This window comes from Triturus cristatus, chromosome 4_1 (assembly GCF_964204655.1).
Source record: "Triturus cristatus chromosome 4_1, aTriCri1.1, whole genome shotgun sequence".
NCBI lineage: Eukaryota > Metazoa > Chordata > Amphibia > Caudata > Salamandridae > Triturus > Triturus cristatus.
Window position 1 is genome coordinate 677,376,489 of NC_140585.1, and position 25,294 is coordinate 677,401,782.

The 25,294-nt window shown below is 42.6% G+C and overlaps 1 protein-coding gene across 2 annotated transcripts in view; it reads left to right on the forward strand.

Annotated features, from left to right (window-relative positions):
• The first annotated feature begins 4,353 nt into the window (after positions 1–4,353).
• The window catches only part of ASZ1 (ankyrin repeat, SAM and basic leucine zipper domain containing 1), a 1,654,265-nt gene continuing 1,633,324 nt past the window's right edge, over positions 4,354–25,294 (forward strand). For both annotated transcript variants that reach the window (XR_014981315.1, XM_085653129.1), the window contains exon 1: positions 4,354–4,496. Coding sequence is in view for 1 of the 2 variants with exons in the window: in XM_085653129.1 (XP_085509255.1) it covers positions 4,392–4,496 (105 nt within the window). In the remaining variant the exon portion in view is untranslated. The remainder of the gene's footprint in view (positions 4,497–25,294) is intronic.

Below are 25,294 nucleotides of genomic sequence, written 5' to 3' on the forward strand. Positions count from 1 at the left end.
CACCCAAGGAGCCAGAAGGATGGGATTCCTTTCAGTCAGTTTCTGCGTTTACGCAGAAACTGTACTTCCATCAAGGATTATCTCAGTAATGCAGAAAAGATGAAACAAAAATTCATTGACAGAGGATACCCTCCGAGGCTAGTTAGGAATGCCATGAAACAAGCTCGTTTCTACAACCGGGAGTCCATGTTTCAAAGTAAATGCCAGGAATCTATGGACAAACTTGTCTGTGTCACCAAACATTCTCGTTTTAATAACAAGATCAGACAGATCGTCAATTCTGAGTGGCATCTCCTGAACCTGGGCGAACAATCATCGGCTATGCCCAAACCAGTTTTTGCGTTCCGCAGGAATAAGAACCTTAGGAATCTTCTGGTTAAAGCTAAGATCCCTGACCAGAAAACATAGCTACAACAGTCGATCGAAGGAACCTCCCCTGTGAGGGGCAACCACAAGTGTGGCACATGCCATGCTTGTGCCAATGCCATTGTTGACATTTCTTTTTGTACAAATGGTTTCACTGCTGTCCTCAAAGAGATGACCAACTGCAGAACATCTAACTGTGTCTATGCGATCCAGTGTCCCTGCTCATTGACCTATGTCGGCGAAACCTCGAGAGAGGTTAGAGTACGCATTGGTGAGCATAAATCTAATATCAGACGACTTAAGCATGCTGCTCCTTTGGTGGGACACTGGGCGGAAAAGAACCATAAAGAGGAAGATTTACGGTGGACTATCTTGGAGAGAGTACAACCTCAAAAGGGCACGAATCCAGACAACCTGCGCAAAAGACGCGAGGTTTTTTGGATTTTTGTCCTCGATACGAAGAACAAAGGCCTCAATGAATCCCTTCCATGGGAAAATGCCATCCTATAGGAGTTTTTTGCTTGCTTGCATCCCTGAACTCTACAGCTGATGATCTTTTTATTTTATTTCATTTTATTTTATTCCATGTTATTTTATCTTACTTTGCCGTTTCCTTCTTTTTTTACCTTTTTTATTTTTCCTTTTTTCGTATCTTTATTTCTGCTTTTTGATGGTTTCGATTTTTTCCCTTATTAAGGAATGTCTCTTTCTCTTCCTTGGTCTTCTTTTCGCCTATTTTTGCGGTACATCGCATCTGCGCTTGGCCATTTGGATCTCCTTTTATCCTCTTTTCCTTTTATTCCTTTTTGCCTCGGCATTCTCATGCCCCTTAGGACCGCTATTTTGGCACTTTGCTTAGCTGATTCCTGCGTTGTACATACATTTTTTTTAAAAATTTCTCTGACTGGCCATTTAGCTGTATGTTACATCCTCGTTTTTCCGTACACCAATGGATGTCTCCTTATTCCGTTATGGTCCGCTTACAGCCTTTCTGATTGGTTTATATGTTCCGGCATCTTTGGCTGGTCTAAATTTGCGTCGCCTCGCGCTTTGATTCGCTGATTAGCTGGGAGGTTTCTACTTGGAGGACTTAAATACTTGCTCTCCAACATGGTTTTCTCGTGCGATCATCCTCGCGATATTTGCTACTTGGACCTTGTCTATTCGAGCTCCGACATCGGACCTTATCATTAAGGTAATCTTTGAGAGACTTTTAAGGCGGCTTTTCACATATACTCTATACCTGGTATTCTTGTGGCTCTGTGTACCATGCTGCTTCTCTGGGCGTCATTCTATTTTTATTTTATTTTTCCATTTTTTCTCCAGCGATCCGACCATCTTGGTTTTTCTGTATTGAAAACGCCTCTGAAAACCTGATTTTGTTTGTCTGTTGGAGTGTGCTCCACGGAAGGTCCTTTGGACCCAGGTGAGCTGACCTCTCTTTACCAGGTGTTATCTTTATTGACACCGGCTGTGAATTGCAAGCCCCGCAGTATGTCTGTTTTCTTGTTTGTGATTGAACACACTGTCTTGTTTCCCGTTTTTCTATTATATCACATTCTTTTGAAGGTGCGTGCAGTGCTTTCTACCCTCTCTAACGTTTCTGCCTCGTGTGCTTTCTGTTTTTTAGGTTCTACGCGAACCGCTTTTGGAACCTTTCCTTGATGAGTTAACCAGGAATATGAACGGGAGAAATAGGGACAGAACTGTTTTTATCTAGCGGGTGGATGTATTCCCGCTCTGTTTTCGGCCCCCTTGGAATCTAGGTAAACTATTTCGATAGACTATTTACCTATATTATTCTCCCCAGCAGGGCTGTGAGGCTATTCTGAGCCACTAATTCTTGAACAGCATCCTTAAATCCACTTCTGTGGATTTTGAGCGGCTGGCACTTATTTCTATTATCTCTCTACTTTACCTTAGGTATGATATCTGTTTATGTTTTTCCTCGACTCGGATTTGGAGGAATCTGTTTTAGAATATTACCGCTAGGAAACCTTTGCTCCTTTTCTTGTGCTCTTCACGCAGGTAAGCGCTTATCTGTGTACCTTCCTGCGTGTTTCTGAGTTTTTGTGTTTCTATCTTTTTGTCTTATTGTTTTTCTATTTTGTGCATAGATTTTCTGCAGAAGAGTTATTAATATGTCTGTTTGATCTATTGGCGCTTTCTGTGTATCTCTTCATCTTTTCCTTTCTTGTTGACTGTTCTTCTTATTGTTATTCTAGGTGCCTGTGTCTATGTACGTATATATGTATATCTGTATTTTTGCATATTTGTTAGTCTACGTTCGAACTAAATAGTTCTACAAAGAAAATTATAGCGATCCATTTTAAGGTTTTGGCACTCAGTTTGGAGTTTATTTATTCCTTGTTTTTGTGCTATGTGGCATACACTTTGTATTATGTCTGGGAGTGATCAATTTTTCTTCTTCACCTTTTCTCTTTTTGTCCATGTGTACATCTGATTTATTTATTTTTCTGTTCATTTGTACAGTCTATTTTCTATTTTTTTTTTCTTATCTCTACAGGTCCCAGCCTGTGGGGGTCGGTCTGTTACGCCCTGAAGAAGGTGGTACTCCTGATTAGGAGTTGTTTCACCGAAACGCGCGTCGGCGTTGTTTATTGGGCCTGCCATACCCCCATCGAATCTTTTTGTATACTTTGATAAATGTTTCTACGTCTATCTTGATCAATCATCAAAGTATCCTGGGATCACTCTTTGGATTGGGTCCACGAAAGTTTTTTGGTCTTTGTTGAATGAATTTTGTGATGTTGTATGAATGTGAGCTGTTTGAATTTGAGTGTATGTTTGTTTGATCAAAAACAGTCCCCTTATTCTTTCCCCCCCGGTTTGGGAACCTGTTATTTATTTATATATGTGTCATATCCCCTTCTGTACTAACTTTTAGTATTTTCTGTGCGTTATTGATGTACTATAAAGTGACATAAATAAATCAAACAAATTTCCTAATATATTCCCAAATAAAAGGAAATAATATTTTTTCTATATTGATCGTTTTGCGTTTTGTTGTCCTTACATCCTTCTTTATGGTGACTTTATGTGTTTGGATGCCACATTTTCTTTTTCCTACCTGAGTGTCATCCTGTTTGGAGTTAGATAGATGATACTTTGTACATTCTTCAATCACAGGGGTAGAGTATATTGTGTTTTTTTGCTTTGCATACTAATAAAGTCAGTTATTTTTCTCACAGTGGACCTTCTCGGACCTGCTCAAAGGGCCATGGCTTGTCCACGAAAGCGGTGTCCAGCCGCCCTCAGACTTTCAGGCGAGAAAAGGGTTAAGGATGTGCCAAACACCGGTCCCGCAATGTGTCAAAAGGTGTGATAACTGCTACCAACCTATACTAAAGCAAATGGAGAATTGCATTTCCAAAGGATAACAGCCTTCACCTGTGGGCTGCTTCCTCTGTTCCATAGTCCAGGTTCCCTATTCAAAGTGGAATACTCAGCTAAAAGAGTTTCCAATGATTTAAGGCTGAAAATGAATGATTAGGAGTAAAAAAAAGTGCCGCAAAAATGCAGCTAAATTTCCATATTTGTGCCGCTAAATTTCCATATTTGTGCCGCTAATTTTGCGAATCCATATCCTGGGGGGTCTGATATTACAAGTATACACTTTAAACAGTAAAGAAAGCACTATAAAAATGTGCTCTAGAACTGTCTTAATAATCCGTGACAGAAATAAAGATAGAAAGGCGATGCAAAACATCAATACAAACTATTTCATATAAAGTATCGTGTCCAGGCCTTTATAGCATCTTAAAAAGTGGAAACCCTAACCTAACGTAAGCGACGCTTTGTTTAAACAACAAGGGGGTTGTTTTGAAAAAAAATAATGGAAAGCAGAATCGTACCGCATCGAAGCACATTTTACCAAAAACTGCAATTCCCTGGCCCCGCCTACGCGTACGGTGCAGGAGTTGGCCTACGCCTTAGTAGCTGACTTCAGAGCGTGGACGAATGACGTCGTCCGCTTCGGCATTGGGATCGGGCGTAGGAGTGCAATGGCGGCGCAAGGAGCGAGCAGGTTCTTTGCCGTAGCCGGAGGAGGCGAGAGCAGCGACAGCGATGATGGCTGGGACGTGGGCTACCTGGACCAGCATAAGCAGGTGAGAAGCGTAGATGCGCCGGACCGGTGGTTTGAGGCGGAGTCATTTAGTTACCTTCTGACTAGGATTTCAATATAATATCTGCGAAAGCAGAGGAAAAATCAGCCAAAGCCGACTTTTTTTCTCTGATTTCCACAAAAAAGTAAAGCACGAAATGCAAAAAGAAACCACTACAAAAGTATTTCGGGGGCTCTAAAATGAAAGTGACAAAAAAAATCTTTTCGAAGAAGTCTGGTCAATGTAACGGGTATAGTTTAAAACGTTGAATTAAAATCTTATGCATCACACGCAGCGTGCAACGCCTTTTCCGGTATTTGGGTTCTTCCGAGTCAATTTTCTGTTCCTAAGGTCTGTAAAGGAGGTAGTGATATTAGGAGTGCCTCAGTTGTTCCCGTACTGCCTTTCACAACACTTTCCTTTGTTTTTTTATTTTTATATATCTGTTTATTAACAAACAAGCAGCAATACAGAGCATCAATTAGCATGAGCAGTATAGCATAAATCCTTCAAAAGTTAGACACAAGTTACATAGGTGCCAATCACAGTAAGTAATATGTGAGTGTTAAGGGGTTTCAAGAGTCTCTTCATCAGTTTGGGAAATTGGTGGGGCGCAAATATCGCCTCTATATGTGTTCCATGTCCCCCAGACCTTTCTCCATTTCCCTGGGCTCCCCTGGCAACATAGACAGATTTTTCCCGGAACATGCATCAATCTAAATCCTCCTTCCAAACACCTTTCCTTGTTAAACAGTTGAACCTTTTCAGCTTGACATTTGTCATAACCACCCTCTCAACAAATCTCGCTCGTCATCTCCTTCCTTGTCGTCCTTCTCTTTTCACTCTGCCCTTTTGTATGTGCTTCCTTGTGCCACCTCATCTTTTCAATGCTACACCACACTCTCTCTCTCTCTCTCTCTCTCTCTCTCTCTCTCTCTCTCTCTCTCTCTCTCTCTCTCTCTCTCTCTCTCTCTCCACCCCTGGCCTGTAACCATAGGATTACCTCCTTATCCACCTTCTCCATTGCATCCTTGGTCAATGAGCGAAAGCTTCTGTTACCAGAGTGGTCAACAAGTTTAAAATTGCCAGTTTCCCAACCCTCCAACAAGGCCACCCTTTATTTCGTGGCACATGATCTTACATCTTGCCCCCCACACCCTCCCCAGTCTCAAGTAAGTAAAGTTTTGTTTTTTAAATTATGTATATATTTGGCACACTGTCTGCTTTAGTGACCCCTTAAGATTGTATTGCCACAAAGTAAGAGGTCTTGCACCAGATGACCCATTCATGTGGTTATTTGGCATTGAAGTAAACTTTTGCCATAGCTACGTCAGATATATATTATATTTACTTCACCAGCAAAGTGGTCTGCATTACCATTATGTAAGTTTCTTTTAGTGAGGCAATTAAACAGAGCTCTTTCTGCCACTGGTACTCGTAATGGCACTTGCAATTGCAGAAAAACATTTTTGATGGCAGTTTTGGCAGCACAGCATTGCACAGATTACAATAACTGCCATTAAGATTAGGTGCTTGACCCCATGAAGGACTAACTACCACCAGTTCTCTGAACGATTGTATTATAAATCTCAAAACGGAAAAGCAACACTCTTAATTATTGAATAATACATTCATCCATGATGATTGTACTTTAATTCCGTGGTATTCGAATATCTGTTATGATGTGACTTTAGAACGCGTTTCGTTCCTTCTTACGACTTCATCAGGGACCATATTAATCCTAGGCCAATTAAATCTAATTTCATCTTCTTATTCTCCCTAATGTCGCGTGGGACATTTAATTCAAATATGCTGTCAATTGTTATCTGTGCTGAACGACAGATCCACCAACGGATATCCGCAGTACTTGGCTTTTAAACCTCTACAGTCAATGGGTTTTTAGGCTGGGCTGTGTGCTCTATCTATGCAGGCAGCGAGAAATCTACTTGCTATGGCGAATCATATTTTATCAATTTGATTTATATTTAGGACCTGCTCGCTTGTTCTGGTTAGTTGACAAATAACAAGTGTTCTGTTCAATCAAAAAGTGAAGGAGCAATACAATTGCCTTTAAATCTTGTTTTTATCTTGTCACATTTGCTCTGTGTTTAGGGACAGAGGCCAGAAGTCAGGTTATTTGTTTATTTTATTTTGAAGGTTTTGTATAGCGCAAACAAGACCCTTACGGGTATCAGAGCGCTTTACAGGTAGATGTAAGTAAAACAAACCAGCATAGAAAAATATAGGTCAATCTCATACAAACAGGTGACTAATAACAACTAGCAAATATAATACAGGTACATATAAATAGTTCAGGTATATTTAGCCATGAGAATAGCTTTCACTTCTTTTTAGAATAATGCAGTAGGAGGATTCTTTCTTGTTTCTGGGGGCAAAGCATTCAAAATCCTGGAAGCCATTCCTGAGAAGGACTGGTTGTATGTTTTCTTCTTGACAAATCGTTGAGGTTTCAGCAGAAGATTATTGGAGCTCCTGGTGGATCTATTCCCACAAGCGAGCCCCAGCTTCTGAGCTAGATAACTCCGAGTTTTGTGATGTAGTGCCTTGTGTGTTATGCAAGTGATTTTCAGATGAATTCTAGCCTCGAAAGGTAACTAGTTGAGGGCTCGAAGGTCAGGAGATGTGACTTTCTTTTGGAGCCTGTGATGAGTCTAGCAGCTGCGTTGATTGAGGCTCTTAGGGGGACCGTCGTCAATCTGGGAAGGCCGCAGAGAGTGACATTCCAATATTCAACTCTAGGGATAACTACAGCTTGAACTGCCAGTTTGAATTCATTAGCCGTCAGGAAAGGTATCAGTCTTCTCAGGGTGTTCATCTGAAAATGTGCTCCTTTTGTAAAGGCGCTGATGTGTTTCTGCATGAGTTTACAATTACTTTTCCTTCTCTGACTGCAGAGTTTTAGGATTTTGTAAAGTGAACTGTGAACTGTGGTACATGTGTGAAATGAAAGGCTGTAGGGTATCAGGTTTTTCCTAACATACATTTTAATAGCGAATAGGTCAACTTTGCAAACATTTCAAAATATATTTCAGTAGTTGCGAAAACCAATTTTTTGTACTTCTGTGTGATGAAAACAATATTTTAATATGATGAAAAACAAATCACAACACTTTTCTTGGTAAGTAATGTGCAAATGATAAATATGTTTTCTGAAACACAATTTTTCCAGATTATTGTTAATACACTATGTAGTTTATCAATAAAGCTGCAAGGTAGTGGGAGTGTTTTTGGCCATTTCTTCGATATTTATTATCTGAAAATGACAGTGCGCTATCGTGCATTAGTAATGTATTTATTAAAAGTGAGTGTTTGCAGATGAACTGAGAAACACTCCTGCCCCAGCCCTGTTGGCAACGCATTAGTAAACTGAGAGGCAAGTCAGGCATCGTGTGTACCCTATATGTGGGCTAGGGTCTTATTACACATGGAGCAAACGTTTAATCTATTTTATCAATCAAAAGGGTTTTGTTTTGTACAGCAGAAATGTTTGAAGGTGCACTCATGTGAGAATGAAGAAAAAGGCGACTGTAAAATTTAAATATTACCAATGATCACAAATTTGAGACCAGTTAACTGGTCAAGTACATTACAGTTGGGTCAAGTAGATTATTCACGTTACTCAACCTGCAGGTCTAGTAACATTTTATGATTTTTCGAGGTCTGATATGCTAAGTATGGAATAAGTATGATCAATAAATCTGTTTTCCAAATAAGAAGATTGAAATCTCTTATTCCCATTGGATAAAATTGGATATATGATCAAGAAAAAGTCTTATCGTACCAGATAATAGAATAACACAGAATTAAAGTACAGGCTTCATGGATGATTGTATGAGTCAATGATTAGGAGTGTTGCATCTCTGTATTGGGTTTCTTGTAATCGGGGCGTCATGCAATTGTAGGAAGAGATGATGCTAGGAAACATGTGTATTTATTTATTTATTTATTTTTCACATTTATAGAGCGCACTGTTACCCGGAGGTGTCCTGGCGCTAGTTGAGTGAGTGTGTATGGGCAGGGGTTACTGTGTGAAAAGCCAGGTCTTCAGAGCTTTCCTAAAAGACAAGAGATCCGGTAGTTGTCTGAGATTTAGTGGTAACGCGTTCCATGCCTTTGCTGCTCCTAGAGAGAAACTCCTGCCTCCCCAACTGGCTTTCCTAACTCTGGGGATGACTACCAGACCCTGCTCGGCTGATCTCAGAAGTCTTATCGGTCTATACCACTGAAAGAGTTGGGAGATACAGTGGGGGCCTAGGCCGTACAAGGCCTTAAAATTCACGCAAAGGGATTTAAAAATAATTCTCTTGCGAACTGGTAGCCAATGTAGTTTAACCAGGTCCCGAGAAACAGAGGCAAATTTAGGTGTGCCTGTGATTAATCGGGCTGCAGCATTCTGCAGAATCTGGAGTTTGTTGAGGAGCCCCTGTTGGGCGTTCAGCAGAAGGCTGTTACAATAATCGAGCCGGGACATCACCAGCCCTGTAACCACGGTCTTCTTATGCTCTTCTGCAAGGAACAGCAGGACTTTTCGAATAGTTTTTAAAACAAAGTGAGTTGCTGATGAGAGTGCATTAATTTGGGGCTTGAAGGACAAGGAGTTGTCCATAAGAACACCGAGGTTTTTAACCTTTGGGACCGGAGCTGGCGGAGTGCCCATTTCCTCAGGCCACCAGCGTGGGGACCAGAAATTATCATTGGACCCGAAGAGCAGAACCTCGGTTTTTGTAGAATTTAATTTGAGGCAGTTATCTGCCATCCAGTTACTGACTTCCCGCATACAGCCTCTGAATCTATCAGCTGTACTGTCAGTTTCTCCTGGTAGCAGAGATACCACTATCTGAGTATCATCAGCGTAAGAAGTTAAGTTGAAGCCGAAAGATCTGATAACTGGTGCTAGGGTGGAGACATATATATTAAAAAGGGTGGGACTCAAGGAGGACCCCTGAGGGACTCCGCAGGGAAGCGTAAAAGGGTCTGATTCATAGTCCCCTAGTGCCACCTTCTGAGTCCTATCAGACAAGAAGGCGAGCAGGAGTTTTAGCGCCTTGCCCTGAATCCCAGTGGCCCTGAGTCGGTCCCCAAGTATCTTATGGTGGACCGTATCAAAGGCTGCGGACAGGTCCAACAGGATCAGGGCAGCTCTACCTCCTGCGTCCATCACTGTTCTCACATCTTCTGTTGCTTTAATCAGGGCGGATTCGGTACTATGCCCTGCCCTGAATCCATGTTGGGAACGGTCCAGGCCCTGGCCAGCCCCTAGAATGGCGCTTAGCTGAGTGTTTAGGAGACCCTCCAGGATTTTCGTCGGAAGGGGTAGCCTAGCTATAGGCCGAAAGTTGTTCAGGTCCGTCACCGCTAGGTTCGGCTTCTTCAACAGGGGTAAAATGGAAGCTTGTTTCCAGCATAAGGGGAATTCTCCTTTTTCCAACATGACATTGAACAGTGGGGTGAGTCTTGCGGCCACGGCCGAGGAGGCCAATTTGGCCACGCTGGCTGGGCATGGGTCATTGGGGGAGCCTGACTTTGTCCGTAGAAGTCTGCTCTCCACCTCTTCCTCCCTAATGGGGGAGAAGTTGAGAAGCTTCGGAAGATTAATGTCTGCCTCAGGGTTAATTACTGGAGCGACAGTCTTGACCCGCATGTCTAGAGGACGGAAGATATTTTCAACCTTTTCTAGGAAGAAATTCGCCAGCTCTTGGCATAGTTTACGGCTAGGGGGAATCTCCACTGGTTTGATGACCGCCAGGGACGATACTGTTCGAAATAATTCCCTAGCGGAATTACTGGCCTCCTTAATACGATTCGTATAGAACTCCTGTTTTGCCTCCTGAATTGCAGATTTATATCTTTTTATCTCTAAGTAGAGAAGCTTTCTATCCTCCTCTTTATAGTTTTTCCGCCAGATTCTTTCCTGCTTTTTACAAAGCAGTTTATGGTCCCCGATATGTTCAGAGAACCACGGCGCGGAGGGGCTAGATCGAGTGGAGTGAAACGTTTTGGGCGGGGCGAGATTGGGGCATGCTGCCTCCAGCCAATTGGTATATGAGGTGGCTGCATCCTCCACGTTAACCATCGGGGGCCGCAGGGAGGTTTTGAGCAGGCTCTCTAGGGCCTCCATCTATATTTTTCCACCTCCTGATCGTTCTAGGCGGATTTGTAACCTTACTAGGCCTGGAAGGCGGGGCAAGGCTGATTTCAAAATGCACTACCGCATGGTCGGACCAGGAGACCGGAAGAATTGCCGTAGTTTCAAGGTTAGGGAGATTGGAAAAGATCCCATCTAGAGTGTGCCCCGCCCTGTGGGTTGGGCCGGTAACCCTTTGGTTAAGCTGAACCCCACGCATCTGATCTAAGAAATTCCGCGTATCGGGATCTGAATCACATTCCAAATGAAAGTTAAAATCTCCCAGCGCAGTAAATGTTTTTGTGCAGAGTGCTTCTTCTAGCAAGCAACTGAGTGCAGGGAGGAACGAGCTTTTGGGACCGGGGGGCCTATAAATTAGGCTACCCTTAAAAGATTGATGGTTGGAAAGGGTCAGGTTATATATGAGGGCTTCAAAATGGTCGGTGGTACCCGACTGGAATGAACCTCTGATGGAATTATGGTAGATTATAGCTAGACCTCCCCCCCCCCCCTTTTATTTCCTCTATTCTGAACAAAGCACTCGTACTCAGGTGGGGTGGCTTTGATGATATCCGGACCTGAGGCTGCATCTGTCCAAGTTTCTGTTACGAATGCTATCTGTGATTTGGATTCAACTATGAGGTCCGCTAGTTCTATGCTATGTCTCACCAGGGATCTGGCGTTAAGTAAAAAGCATTTAACTGCAGTGTGTTCTTTCCTTGTCCAAGGCACTGATGCGGCCGAACCGTAATTACTAGTATGCCAGTCAAACTTGGGGAGAGCTTGATTGCAATTGATGCAAAGCAGTGGGGGGGGGGCGCTCATCCACACGCATTTCCAACTTAACGCATCCTGAGCTCCCGCCTTTGTACCGCAGAGCCAGGGAATGCTTTGTTTAGCGTGACGCCCCAATAGTTTGGGAGTGTTTCACAAGCATTGGGATAAGTGTTGCTTAGCGTATACAAATAAGCTGGAAGTGGCCCAGTTATAAAGTGGTAATGCAAGGGGGTCCGTTTGTTCATTGTTTGGTGGTTCTGCTGGTGATTGCTGAGCTGTGATGGATGAGCACATGAAGGATGTTACTAAGATTTGAAGAGGAGAACTCCTTTTGATGCTGAAGGGGAGGCTCTTCTGAAGGGGGTCTCAACTTTGAATGACATTCAGTGCATGGTTGCTATAGCTCTGGCAACTACCTTTTAGGCACAGAAAATTCCTCCCCCCAGGAAGGTCCAGTAGACCAATAGACCATAATGATAAGGACACAGAGGAAGAGGAAATCAGAGGAACATTTCTCCATGGAGCTAGGATTGAGGATGTTTTGCAACATATTAGTGATGATATGGCTTTCCTTGAAACTTCAATATTGGAGGTATTGGACTTATTTATTTTGTCATTATGTGAAGACGGGACCAGAGAGTTTGATTGTACATAGCTCTGTAAGGAATGTTTTGCCAATGACATTCCTGCTTGTGTTAACATTGACTTGCCTATGGCTTTCCCATCAACTAAGAGCACTATAATTTCTGAGAACTCTGCACCATCGGATCCTATGGATAAAAAGATACATTTGGCAATTAAGAGATCCTTTGTAGCCTTAGATTTTCTTCCAGTTTGTCAGCTCGACAGCGATCTGACAATGAAATGACAAGTCAATGCAGTTGCCGCCTTCTGTTTCCACACCCTTCTCATGTTCCGCAGAATTTTCAGATGGATCCCAGTCAGCACTGGAAAGATCGTCACTTGGCCCTTCGTCACCAGCTATCTTGACTATGGCAACGTCCTCTACGCCGGCATCTCCACCTGCTTCCTCAGAAGACTACAGACCATACAGAATGCAGAGGCCAGACTCATCTTGGACCTCCCCAAACGGACTCTCATCACCCTCCCACCTCAGAAACCTCCCCTGTCCCCCCATCCAGAAGAGATGCCCGTTCAAGATCCTCACACAAGCCTGCAAAGCTCTACATGACCATGGACCTTCTACATCAACCATCGACTGAACTTCCATCTACCCACCAGACCCTCCTCTTTGGCTCTTGCCCGCACCTTCAGCATCCGTAGTGGGCGCACTTCTTCTCCTACATCGCCAGGACCTGGAGTTACCCTCACCTCCATCACCTCATAGCCCCCTCCCTGGCAGACTTCAGAAAGAATCTCAAGACTTGGCTTTTCGACAGACACACAGCAACCACAGCATCTACATACCCCTAGGGGTCACAATGCCGCGATATACAAATGCTGATTGATTGGACATTAAGAGAGCATATGCCACTTAAAGTTTTTTCTATCCGGGCGGCAGCATATTCTAGCTATGCAATTCAATATTTGAATGAGGGTTTTCAAGGCTTAGCAGGTGTTCTGGAATAAAGGGCAGATTTTTATTTTAAAAAGCAGCAAGTTCATTTCATATACTATGTATTCTATGGCTCTTAGTGTGGCAGCAGCAATATCGTCCGTGGCATTGAGACAACAATTGTGGATGAAGTCTTGGAAGGCAGATTCATCCCAGAAAAACTGTTTGACGACGATTCCATTTTTGGGAGTTAAAGTATTTGATAAACGGCTAGATACCATGATGAAAAGGTCAGTGGAATATAGGAAGTGTATGGCCTCAGTGAGGCAGTCATCAAGAGGAAGGTATTTTTAAGTTTATAAATCCTTTGGGCCAGCTCTTCGTTTTAAAGTTTCGAATCAGCCCTTTTGAGAAAGAGGGGATGGCGTAGTGTCCCTAGCTCAGAAAAAGCACACATGCACCAATTCAGTGGGACTTTGCATATCATTACATTATATAAATTTAAATCGGCCATCAGTAGAACACCTCAATGAGTTATATTTATGTGCTTAAAAAGTGTGGGGGTAGACAAGGGTCGGCTTTGTGTTTATTATTTTTTGTATGTTTTTGATATTAGCTAACATGGAACCAAAATTTGTACAATATTCACAATCTTTATAACGTGCATAATCTATTCTTCACTAACACTGCTGTGGGTGTTTATTTTTGGAACAATTGTGGTTGCCAGATAAAGTATGGCTAATGGCAGCTGCCTGCAGAGGATAACTCCATCTTCCAGTTCTTTTTTCTAGCACTGTATGGAGGGAATACAATAGGTATCGCACCATAGCAGATATGTATGGAAATTAGATATAACTGGTCATCTATACAAAGTCTTCGACCAGTACAATACATTTTTGAGAGAGGAAATGTTCCTGGACCCCTTCCTGGGAGATTGGCTAGATCTTTGGAATCCTTTTTTTCTTCAAAGACTTTTTATTAGTTTATTTTAAACAAACCCAAACATCGATATCCAGCTACCACAAACAATGGTTACATAAAAATCGGTCCACATAAGGATCATGGAAGTCGATAGGTTTTGCTCTGGGACCAATAATGACATCTGTTACCTGTGGTGGTCGAACCAAAAATACAAACAAAACACCCACTAATAAATCCACATAATGGGTGAAACGCCTTGAGTAGTGTACCACATCTGTCTTGATCTTTGGAATCTTAATGATGCACTAACTCTGCATGGCAGTGGTTCATTGTCCAAATGCCCATACTTTAATATATAAGCTGAAGCTTCTGTCTAGCTTGTTGAACAGCTTTGGTCTTGAACCCTGTGAGTGCCTGGGCCACAGTCGCAAAAACTAAACCAACTCCATCCTGCTTGTCACGTGAATGCACTCATACACGCTTGTGTTTTAACGACTAATAATTAAGGCTATTTTGCAGAGCACTGCTCCAGATGGCAAGGGAAGACTGTGACGTGAGATATGATGTTCTTGTTCTGGCATTTGCAAATGTTTCTCACAGTTGCATCTGCATTGAGAAGAATGTGGTGGTTAACAAATGTTATCAATGTACCAGGAAAGACTTATTACATGTGTAATAAATGTACATCTGTTTGTCACACCTGAGAACAGAAGAGCTGAAATATTTTCAATGCTGGATAAGGGTATAGCTATCTGTTCTTAGAGGTTTTTTTGGCAGACATTTGCTAGATGCTGCAAGAGCTCCAGTGTCATTGAGCCAAATAAAACCTTGTTCTCGAAGAAGGATGCTGCTTATCAATTTTATTTATGATTGTCATTGACCTTTCTGGTGGAGAAAGGTAGGCACACTATGGACACTTATCGAATTGGAGGATCCATGGCAGTCAAGTTTTTGGTTGTCCCAGGAGATGCAGAAGGCGTGGCAAAAGAGGGGATATTCCCCTAAAAATATGACCTCTGCTTTAGACTTTGACATGGCTGCAAGTATTCCTTCTATCACTTCTTTTTGTGTGAGCTCAGATGCGGGTCCTGTGCTCACTGTTTTGCTTCAACCTAGCTATGCTTGACTGAAGAACCACAACCAAGGTGAACCACAAGGGCTTGGGTTGCTTGTGTTCCGGTTCAGGGAGGACCTAGCCTAGCAGTTTGGGCTGGACTGTTCGTATTGGAGCAGGGTCAAGGCTGATTTGCTTATTGCTGGATCCAAACTGAGGTGGGATGGTGGGCAAAAGAAAGATGGGTTGGATTGCTACACCGAGCGATTTTGTGTTTAATATTTTATATTGCTTAATTAAGTGCCAAGTGTTGAAACAAATGAATCACGCGTCATTATGGCGCTAGGCGGAGTCTAAGGCATTCTGTTACAAGGGACTAAATTCAGACCATGTAGAAAAACATTTTGTTAATGTTACTGTTACCTACCTACCTAGTCCCCATGTTAAGTTCAATTCAGCTTGGAGAATTGCATTGTTCTGTAGCATTGCGATAAGTGACTGACTGTTTACACAGGATTTGGTTGCAGGGTCTAGATGTTTTGCCTGTCTGCCTCTCTAAATATTAGTTATAAGATTCTCAGCGGGTTAAGGACATTTCCATTCTAAAAAGCGTATGGAAGTGCTGGTGCATCAGTTGAAGTCATTGCACCAGCCCTGTTGACCCTGGTCCCTTCCAAGTGCTTCCTGACTCCGTAGAGCTGTGTCAGGAGTTTCACCCTGGGCTTATCAGTCTCGTGATAGACAAAAATCTGATTAATGTGTTGACAAACCTACAAGGACTTTACTTTTGTTGGTACTTTCAGAATTTATAGCTGAATGTTGTTGGCTTGTACCTAGCTCAGAGCAAGGTTTTCGGCCCCTGCTGAAGCTCCTCAATTCTGATCTGCATTGCTGTTGCTAACCCTACCTGCACAGTAGCCCCCAGCCTGTCCAGAGATGTAGACGATGCCTTAAAGACCTCTCACTGCCCTCCAGAAACCGGATTAAAGCTGCCCAAAACATAAACTGCTACAGGTTTGCTGAGCCATGGCACCTCATCATTTTTGTTCCTCGCTTACTGTCGATGTGTTTTCAATGGTTTAGCACCAGGATGGCTTTCTGGCAACTCTTTGCGCCTATGGGTTTGCACACACATCTACAGGTCAGGTGTAAGTCTGCCCCTCATCCTCCTTGTCAAGGCTAGTCCTTTACTCCGTGAAGAACCGCTAACCCGGAGCCTGTAGCGCTGTCATGCTAGAAAGCCACGTATTGGGTGACCCACACAGCTAACCCTAAGGATATATGCTTACTTTTACGGACAAGTAAATAACTTTTCAAACAGAGAAATGCTGTCCCTTTCTTTTGCAGGATAGTTGTGCTCTGGAACTGACTCGCAGCAAAGAAACTCAGTAGTGTGTTGGTCTCCATCGTTTTGTGATCGAGATCCTTATGTTTGTAAGGTATTGAACAATGTATCGCGCTTGCTTATGGGAAGATTTGTTTTATATTAGTAATGCGTGATAGTTTGGCGACCCTGGCGTCCAGGAATTTTAGGTGGGATAATGTCCCAATAAATAAAAAAATAAATATGAAAAAAGAGATCCATATGTTGGCAAATATTGCCTAATCATAACTGTTTTGTTTTCTAGAATAGTCAGGGTTGATTGTCAATTATTGATCGCATTGTTTTATCGTGTGCATACCTCTGATATTACTGTTATAATCTTATCTCACAGCATTTTGTGTTGTCCTTGATTTTTCATTTGTACAGTAAACCTATTTTATACATAGTTGCCAAAGTTTCAGATGGCCATGTGTGACCTTTTCATAATTTCAGGGTTATTATGAATGGCATTTCAACAAGTATGTGTGACACTTTCTCACGAGCAAACTGAAGCAATGAAGACAAAGGAAACATATAAATATCACAAATTACAACCATTTGTGCAACGAGAAACTCTAGATTATAGCTGCCAAATTTTCAGCTTGCCTGTGTGTGGCTTTTCCTAGTTCTCTGTGTGCTTATGTGTGACATTTCAATGCCTTATGTGTGGCACTTTGAGTGATACTTTATTACATGTAGAACATAGAAGTTAACTCGTATAAATCATTGATGCGCATTACAGAAATTACCAACTTTTGTGCACAGTAGTGTCTAGCAATGTGGCTCAATCTAAATCTGTTTCTCTGCATTCCAACTGATGAAAACAGACAAGTATAAAGCAATACAGAAACAGACTATCCTGATTTAGAGGACACATTGCAAACCCCAAGTGTAGTCAGGACACCATGAGAATGCATGAACACAAGTAAAATACTTTATACAAACAAGAGAAGGAGGCAGTGGTGGCAACAACAGCAGCAGATCAGTCCTATCGAAATCCAGAATCGGTATTTTAACAAGTAAGAGATTCCCTGTATTGGTGCCTCTCTAGGTCACAAAAACATCCCACTACCAAAGATGTCGCCAAGCGGTAATTCGTCCGAACTTCCGTGTTCCTAATACAAAAAACACTGTTCCTCGGCACTCATTAATGTCCTTATTCTAGTCTCAGCCAATAAACAATAATCCTCAGAGTATGCGTAAAGCCACTCACAAAAAATATCAATTTTAGTAATCAATTCCAAGAAAGTTTTAATCATCCAACGTAAATGGTCCACTTAGCAATAGACACTTGGATTCAGAGAGATAGACACCGGAACATAAAGATATGGGCAGACTGCCACTGCAACTTAATGCAGACACAGGATAGAAAGGCACAGGGAACTCACACCAAAACATAGGGACACATAAATGGGGCATAAAGGTATAGGTGAATTGGCACAGACAATTACAAACACTGGGCAAACAGACAGAAACTGAAACATAGAGAGACCGAAAATGGGGTAAAAGGCTTAAAAAATTAATATGACCTTGTGTAATGTAACTTGTACTCGTGTCAAGCTCACCAATGCTTGTGGGTTGACGTTGCGCTACATAAAACTGCAAAAATAAATCTCTACCTTCCACGACATCAGTTCCTCTTTTAAACAGCATACAGTTCTTCTTGCTCTGCACCACTTCAGGCGGTGTTTGCACTGTAACTCAATAGTCCAATATGAGAGAGCCCAGCTTGCAGGAGCCCCCCGTCTGTGAAAAACAACTAACGGCGCCTTCTGTTTGTTTATTGAAGGCGTCATTAGTTGCCGAATCCTCATGATCAGGGGAGGCCAAGTTTATTCCCCGCTTAGTTTTCTTAAGGGAACATGCCACTTGTATTGGTGGCTGCGCAGGAGAAGTAAATAAAGTATCACCTAATTCAGTGTCACCATAGCAATGCGAGTGAGTCCCAGGCACAGCAGCTCCATACAAAATAGCCTGGCAACACTAGTAGCAACCAAGCTTGTTGGATTCATTTTACGCAAATAAATGCAAAGCCTCATGATTTCACAAAATCAGAGGAGCTCCAATTCTGCATGACTAATGCATTTTAGTGTGGTGATGCGCACACCTGACCTAAAATGCGTGATTCTAATGCCTGATACTTCGCAGGATTGTTTATATGTATATTGAGATATCAATCCTAAAGCAAGAGTAGATCTGGCTAAAGACAGCTGCACAGGTGCTGACCGTCAGCGATGGTGTGTCGTATTATCCGGTCTGAGTTTACAGAATCAATTGGGTGTGGATATTAAGCTGTAATATTTATAAAGGGTCACCTGGCATTTCCCTACAACAATAAAGGAGGAATACTAGTGTTCCAAGAATTTCGTGGGGAACTGATCAATTTTACTCGTAGGCTTCGATGTGACATTCCTGTAAAGAAATACATTAACCCTGATGACGTCCTCTTGGAGGATGAAACGCATTGACCAGGCTGTTTCTTTGATGTATTGAAGGATAATAAAGAGAATTGTTTTGAGATTCAATACTACGGCTCCCATGTTATTTTGATACCATTTAACTATTTGTATTTCATGAAAGGAGTAGAGAAGAACCAGAAAGAACAAACTCTACAATTCAGTTGTTGAATTCTTTAGACACTCCCTTTTGTGTGTTTTTTCTTATATTGCGATATTAGTAAAATGTTGTGTACTTGTCTTATACTGGCTCATCGCAATGTCCACGTCTGCCCGGAGAGTCGGGTAGACTTAGTGACGCTATCTTTCCATTGCAGTGTGCCCGAAGCTCTGGTTAATAGGGGCCCCTAGCATTACAATGTTGAATTCTTGGTTGTCCATGTAGTTGCTCTACATGGGTAATACGTGTGACCATCACAAAGATATCCACCAGCTTGCATACGTAGAGAGACTGTTTGCATACGTGAGACCCCAGCAGCAAAATATCCAAATTGAATTTTGCTTTCATTCTTCATATTTTGCTCCCTCCATTGGATACTTTTTTAATGTAAAAAGGTGATACCTATCTGCTGCTACTTATTGATCTGTCCTTAGTATAATTGGCCATTTCCAAGCACAGTAATCTTGTGAAATAGCTGGTAAAAGACCAGATCAAAGTCTGTTAAACCCATTATCATGAGATAAAGCTCCTATGTGAGAGAGCTGTGAAGATGTTGCAGCACGTCTCTATTCAAGAGAGCTTCCTGGACAAATCTTTGGTAGAATGCAAGTTCTAAAGAGAACTCTAACATTCTTCAATAAAGCAACGGGTGGTGGTTCATGTAATATTCAATCCATGGACCATCCTTTGTAGATGGTAATAGGTAATGGGGCAAACAAGTGTGAAGGATAAAGTTATCTCCTGTGTCTCTTTTCACTTGAGGGTCAATTTACATGCCTTTTGCGTGCTCTGACATAAACTGCAACTGCTTACCATCTTCTTTACTCTCTTTAACGAGTGCACGCCTAAAGAATGCAATCATTCACGTTGTTCTAGGAAACCATTGTTACCTTTCCCATGACAACATACTCCTCCGTTCTAGTCTTTGTCAGTCACCTTTCCCACCACTCTTATCTATTCTGCATTGCAAGTGATTTACCAAGACCTGCATACTCTGGCCTCCAAGCAGTTAGAAAAGTAAAAAAAACGCTTCAACATCACACCAGTGATAGAACTGTGCTAGTAACTCAGAATAACTAACAGAGATACCATTGCCATGATTGGCTGTATTCTGCCCAGTACTAAGATACATTGCTCAAGAATGTGTTTACTTTTCCTTATTTGGGTTTCCTGCTTTGGGGAAGTGGATTTCGAAATAATCAAAACCTGAAAACTTTTTCACCAGTAAGTTGTGTGAATTCAGTGGCTTCTGTAAACCAATGTGCGATATCTTCCCTCTTGGTCCATTGACTAGTGAAGCCATGCAGTTCATAGTTCAAAATCAATTAGGAATTACATCCGCATCTAAAGGAAACATCTACATCTCACGAGGCGCACCACACAGGATCACTGCTCTCATCGTCAACATCCTGTACATACTATACTGCCAATGCCTTGTAGCACCATATCAGTTGTTTCATGCTTACAGACCTGGTAACCCTTTCCACACCACCTTCGCACATCTAACTGTAATTAGCTCACTTCCTACTTACCATCTAACACCAACCAAAATCCTGAACATAGGTTGGTCAAGCCTCAGTTCTGCAGCCACTGCAGAAATCATGGATGTCCTAACTGCAAACTACTTTAAAAAAAACAAAACAAGAAATCTTTATTTACACTTTAATGTAAAAAGCGACCTCAATAGTGGCATTGATAACTGACATTTGGTCATTAAGTATTAGTGGTAGCTCTGACTTTTGGTCATTAAGTATTAGTAGTACAACTGCAAGAATAGGTCATACGCATGGCAATATGATATCTTTGCTTCCAGTTTTTTTCCCCCACAGAATACAATTGAAATGAGTATCCATCTTTGTGTAGCTACATTTTTAAAATATCTGTATAGGGCCCCTTTAACCCTGCATTGGTCATCTAGTTACCATCCTTTCTTCCACATCTTTGCATTTAATATCTATTAGTATATAAGGGTATCCTCATTCACTAAATTTATGTCGTAATGAGTGCTCAGGGACTTTCACCTGTTCCTCATTATCATGCAGGTGTCTCATCCCCACTATGTCTCTGCCGCCTTCTTCATCAGGTAGCTGTAGAGTGGGTCCCAAATAGCTGTGGGGCACATTGCATGCATCATCATCACATATGTCATTGCAGTATACTAAGTCTTCTAACTAGTTTTTTTAGGTCTCGCCTGGCGAACGCAGTGCGAAGCACTGCTGTCGCCAGCGAGATCTATTGTTGCAGACTTGCCTCGGAAGTGGGACACGAGATGGGCACGCGCAGGCTTTGGCGGATTTGAGTTGGTGTACGCGCACGTACAGCCACGCGGTGTGCACATCTCCTGTCCTCTTCCATCCTGAGCAGCCTCATGCAATTTCATTTTTTTTTTAAAATGCGCACGCGCACTCCAAGCACTTACCGGCTCTTGTTGGGACTCTGCGCTGCTCCTCTGCTGTTCCTGCCGGTCACTGCAGCAACACGCGGGGCTCCGTTTTGCTCACAGGAGCCCCGCCTGAAATCCTGCTTTGGCCGCACCATGCACCATTCACGAAGGCGGGGTGGGCTCCCGCCGGACTTCCTGTACTGTGGTTTTTTTTTTTTTTGTCTTGGGCACTTTGGCGGCCACCTCCCTGGGACGCACGAGCCGCGCAGCACTCATTAAAGTCCGGCGGTTTTGAAGTCCGCACATGCCGCCACTGGGCACGAGCCGCAGAACACGCAAAAGTTACAGTTACCGCGCATGCGCGGGCAGTCCTCTCCCTCACAGGTCTCCTCCCCGGCCCGGATATGGAGCTGCTTTCTCTTTTGCTTGTTACTCTAATGTAACCTAAGCCACAATGACACCTATTTGCTTGCGACGTTTTTAATTCAAAACCATCGCTAAAGTAGTTGTTTCTGAAAATGTACACACCGTGTAAATTATATGGGCTCGATTTTAAAGAAGATCAAGAATCGTAAAATACACATTATAATCACAATTATAATTATTTATAACATATATAATTTGGCGCATAGAAAAAAAGTCTTTGGAAAGTTTAATTTCTATGTGAAGCTTGGTGGTAGTTAGTATAAATCTACTCCAATGGAAGATGGGCGCCCGCATCGCAGACTAGTCAAAAAAAAAACTGTGCCTTCAGAGCTTGTCTGTTTCCAGGGTCTCTTTATTTCCATGTAGTTCCTCGGTTCTTGACATAGAAAAGGGACGAAAGAGCAGAGTGCTCATTGATACAAAAGACGAGCTTGTGTTCAGCCTACTCACCAGAGAGCAACAGAAGCTGGGTTGTTTCCGGAACTGGGTTTTCGAAGCCGGAAGTACACTCAACTATGGCTGCCTGGAGTATTAGGACGATGACAGCAGAGGCGATAGGGAGATGGAGCAGGGTGTGTCAGTGCACCGCTGTATTGGTCCTATTTCCTGCTTCCGATGCCGGATGAGCATTATGTCTCGAGGACCATCAGCATCATTGCTCCTGCTACCTGTAGCCATTTACCCTAACCTCCTTTCGAGGGGAGGCAAATTGTATATCCGCAGTGAGGTCGTCTTTGATACAATTTTTTTTTAATTTTACTTTCTCATTAGTGAGTCTTGTGTTTCCACTTAACCCTCTTTACCTTCAGCGTAGGGTAAGCGATGCTGGACTTCCCCTTTTAATGTATGTTCACAGTGTAGTTGGTCTGTGCCTTCGTTTTTCTCTTCCTTTTTATTAGCTCAATGTCGTTGTCCTCTGTTCTCCCTACTTTAAGAGAAAGGCGTGTGCATCTAGGTCTGTATACTTTAATTTCGAGTTTGTGCTCCGAGTTATCACTCGTCTTTCTTTAGTCGATAGTCTGTATTGCGATGCCCTCCTCATTTAGTGATTGTTCACATCCCATGTAATCCCCTAATGGCCCTACAATTGCTTCTTTTTAGGTCGTGCCTACTAGTCACTTCAAGCTGTGTACGAAAAGATCTATTGTCCTCTTACCGTGAGCTTAGAGCTCGCCATTGCTTACCCACGGTTTGCTTTTTTGGCCTCACTCTCATTTGTTTACTTTGTATTCATTAGCTTGTGTTGACTTGCCTTCTGTTCTTCGCCCAACCCTGGATCATGTCCTCATTACTCGTGTCCTTTCACTGTTAAATTTTCAGGCACTAATTTTTTCTTTCTGTATAAGTCTTCAATGACAGTGCAAGTGTTTTCCAGCTGTCTCCCTCATGTACTTCTCTAGCCCTCTGTGCTCCGTAATGCTCTCACTCGGCTCTTGTATGTGTTCTTTTCTCCCACCCCCTATGTATTGCACTCACCCTCATGTGTTAATGCCCCTTCTTTGTTTTGTCGCCCTGCTCTTTAGCCTGTGTGGTACTTTTCTCTTCATGCTGCCCATGTTGTATACTTTTTCCCGCTCTCTGTGTTGCTTCCGCTCTTGCCACCTGTGTTGCTTCCGCTCTTGCCTCTTGTGTTGCTATCTGTGTACCTCATCCTCCATGTTCCTATTCATGTTCCCCACCCTCCATGCTGCTTCCGCTCTACCTACCTTCGGTGTTGCTTCCGCCCTTCCTACCTTCGGTGTTGCATCATTCAACCCGGCATTCTATGTTGCTTTCCGTGCCATAGTTTTTGCTTCCCACCACCTTTCCGTATTGCTGTCCGCAACCTTTCTGTGTTGCTTCACCTTGCCTGGCCCAGAAAGAAACAAGCATTTGCAATGCAATAGGTCTCGCATTACTGAAAGTTTGAGCTAGTGGCGTTGCTTTATTACTTGCAACACCAATAGCTCAAACTTTAAGTAATGCGAGACCTATTGCATTGCAAATGCTTGTTTATAATATTCATTAGACTTCGACCACAATATTGGCCATTTAAAAAAAAACTTTCTTTTAGAGGCTGGTATGTTTTTAACACAACCCTAGATGGCCACTAGGGCAGAGATAGTTATCTATGCATCTGTCATGCCTGTAAATACAGTAAATACTAACGTCACGTGTCTACTAGTCAGTAACTATATTAAGGGATTAAAGTCCACCTCCTGATATTGTCATCGCTCGCAGTTTGAATTCATCTTTTGGCAGAAAGATTTTAATTCCATTGGGGTATAGTACAGACTGTGTAAAAATGTGTAATGTAACTTTTTTTGATGTTCAGTGATAGTTCCCTAGTTTGTGAACCACAGTATTTCCATTGCTCAGTGTGCCCGGAAACTTTCATTTCCATTATCTTGAGTTAGGGTGTGTGTGTGTGTGTGTGTGTGTGTGTGTGTGTGTGTGTGTGTGTGTGTGTGTGTGTGTGTGTGTGTGTGTGTGTGTGTGTGTGTGTGTGTGTGTGTGTGTGTGTGTGTGTGTGTGTGTGTGTGTGTGTGTATAAAGTGTGTGTGTGTTACCCAGTGGAGGTAGCCTCTCAGTAGCTATTGTTAAGATTGCATTTCCATGGCCGACGTGTGTTTTGGTTTGCAAATAACTTTGCAGCTGTTTGACAAACCTTCACGAAACTTTCCCCCCAAAAAAGCAAATTCATCTCCGTTCCTTCCTGGAAAGGTTTGGGGTGATCTGTCAAGCAGGGATGCAGAAAAAAGGGAGGGGGGCATAATCTAATTTCCCCATGGATGTTCCATAGACTTTTTTTAGGCAGCACTACCTCCAAAACAGCTGAACGGAATTACACCAAATTTGGCAGGAAGCTACATCGTGTCCCGTAGATTGTGCTTTTTGTGATTTTGTGTAAATCTAGTTAGCAGTTGGTAAGAAATTAAGGTTCATAATAAATGTATATTTGGACGGTTGGGTACGAGGGACACCTGCAAGAGTCCCTTGATCCTAATTTAAAAAAATAGCGTTTTATGATTGTGCCAGGGACTTTTCTTTCTTTAGTCAAGTTCGTTCCAGCAGAGCAAGCTCTCTGATTGGCTGCCAGCAACTTGAGACAAATGTTGCTGGTAGCCATTAAAGCCATTACAGGACTCAGGAACTTAGTCCCCTTTCCTGAAGTAAAATCCTTAAAAAAAAAAAAAAAAAGAAAAAAAGATATAGAAGGGGCAGGTTAGGGATACCCTGCCCTTCTAGATTATATGGGTGGAACCCCGGAGCCAAAATAAAGAAAGAAAACGGTGTTTTTCCCCCCGCAAACTTAAAGACAATGGTGGCCGTCATTCTGTTTATTAAATATATGGGGAGGGGGGCATTTAGGGCCCGGGGATGGGTTTATTTATTAAGGGGAGGGGGCATGCAGCCCTCTTCTAAGAGCCTTGTTAGGCCCAGGAGGCCCCATACCCTGGGGCCAAAATTGTAACAATGTGTAAGGGGCCCCCTTCCCGAGTCTCAAAAAGACCCTGGGACCCTAACCCTGGGGCTGTCACATTAATAAAAAGGGAGGGGGCTGCATGGTCTTTCCCACTCCCCTAGCCTTTCTAGGCCCCATGGACCCCTTCCCTCGGT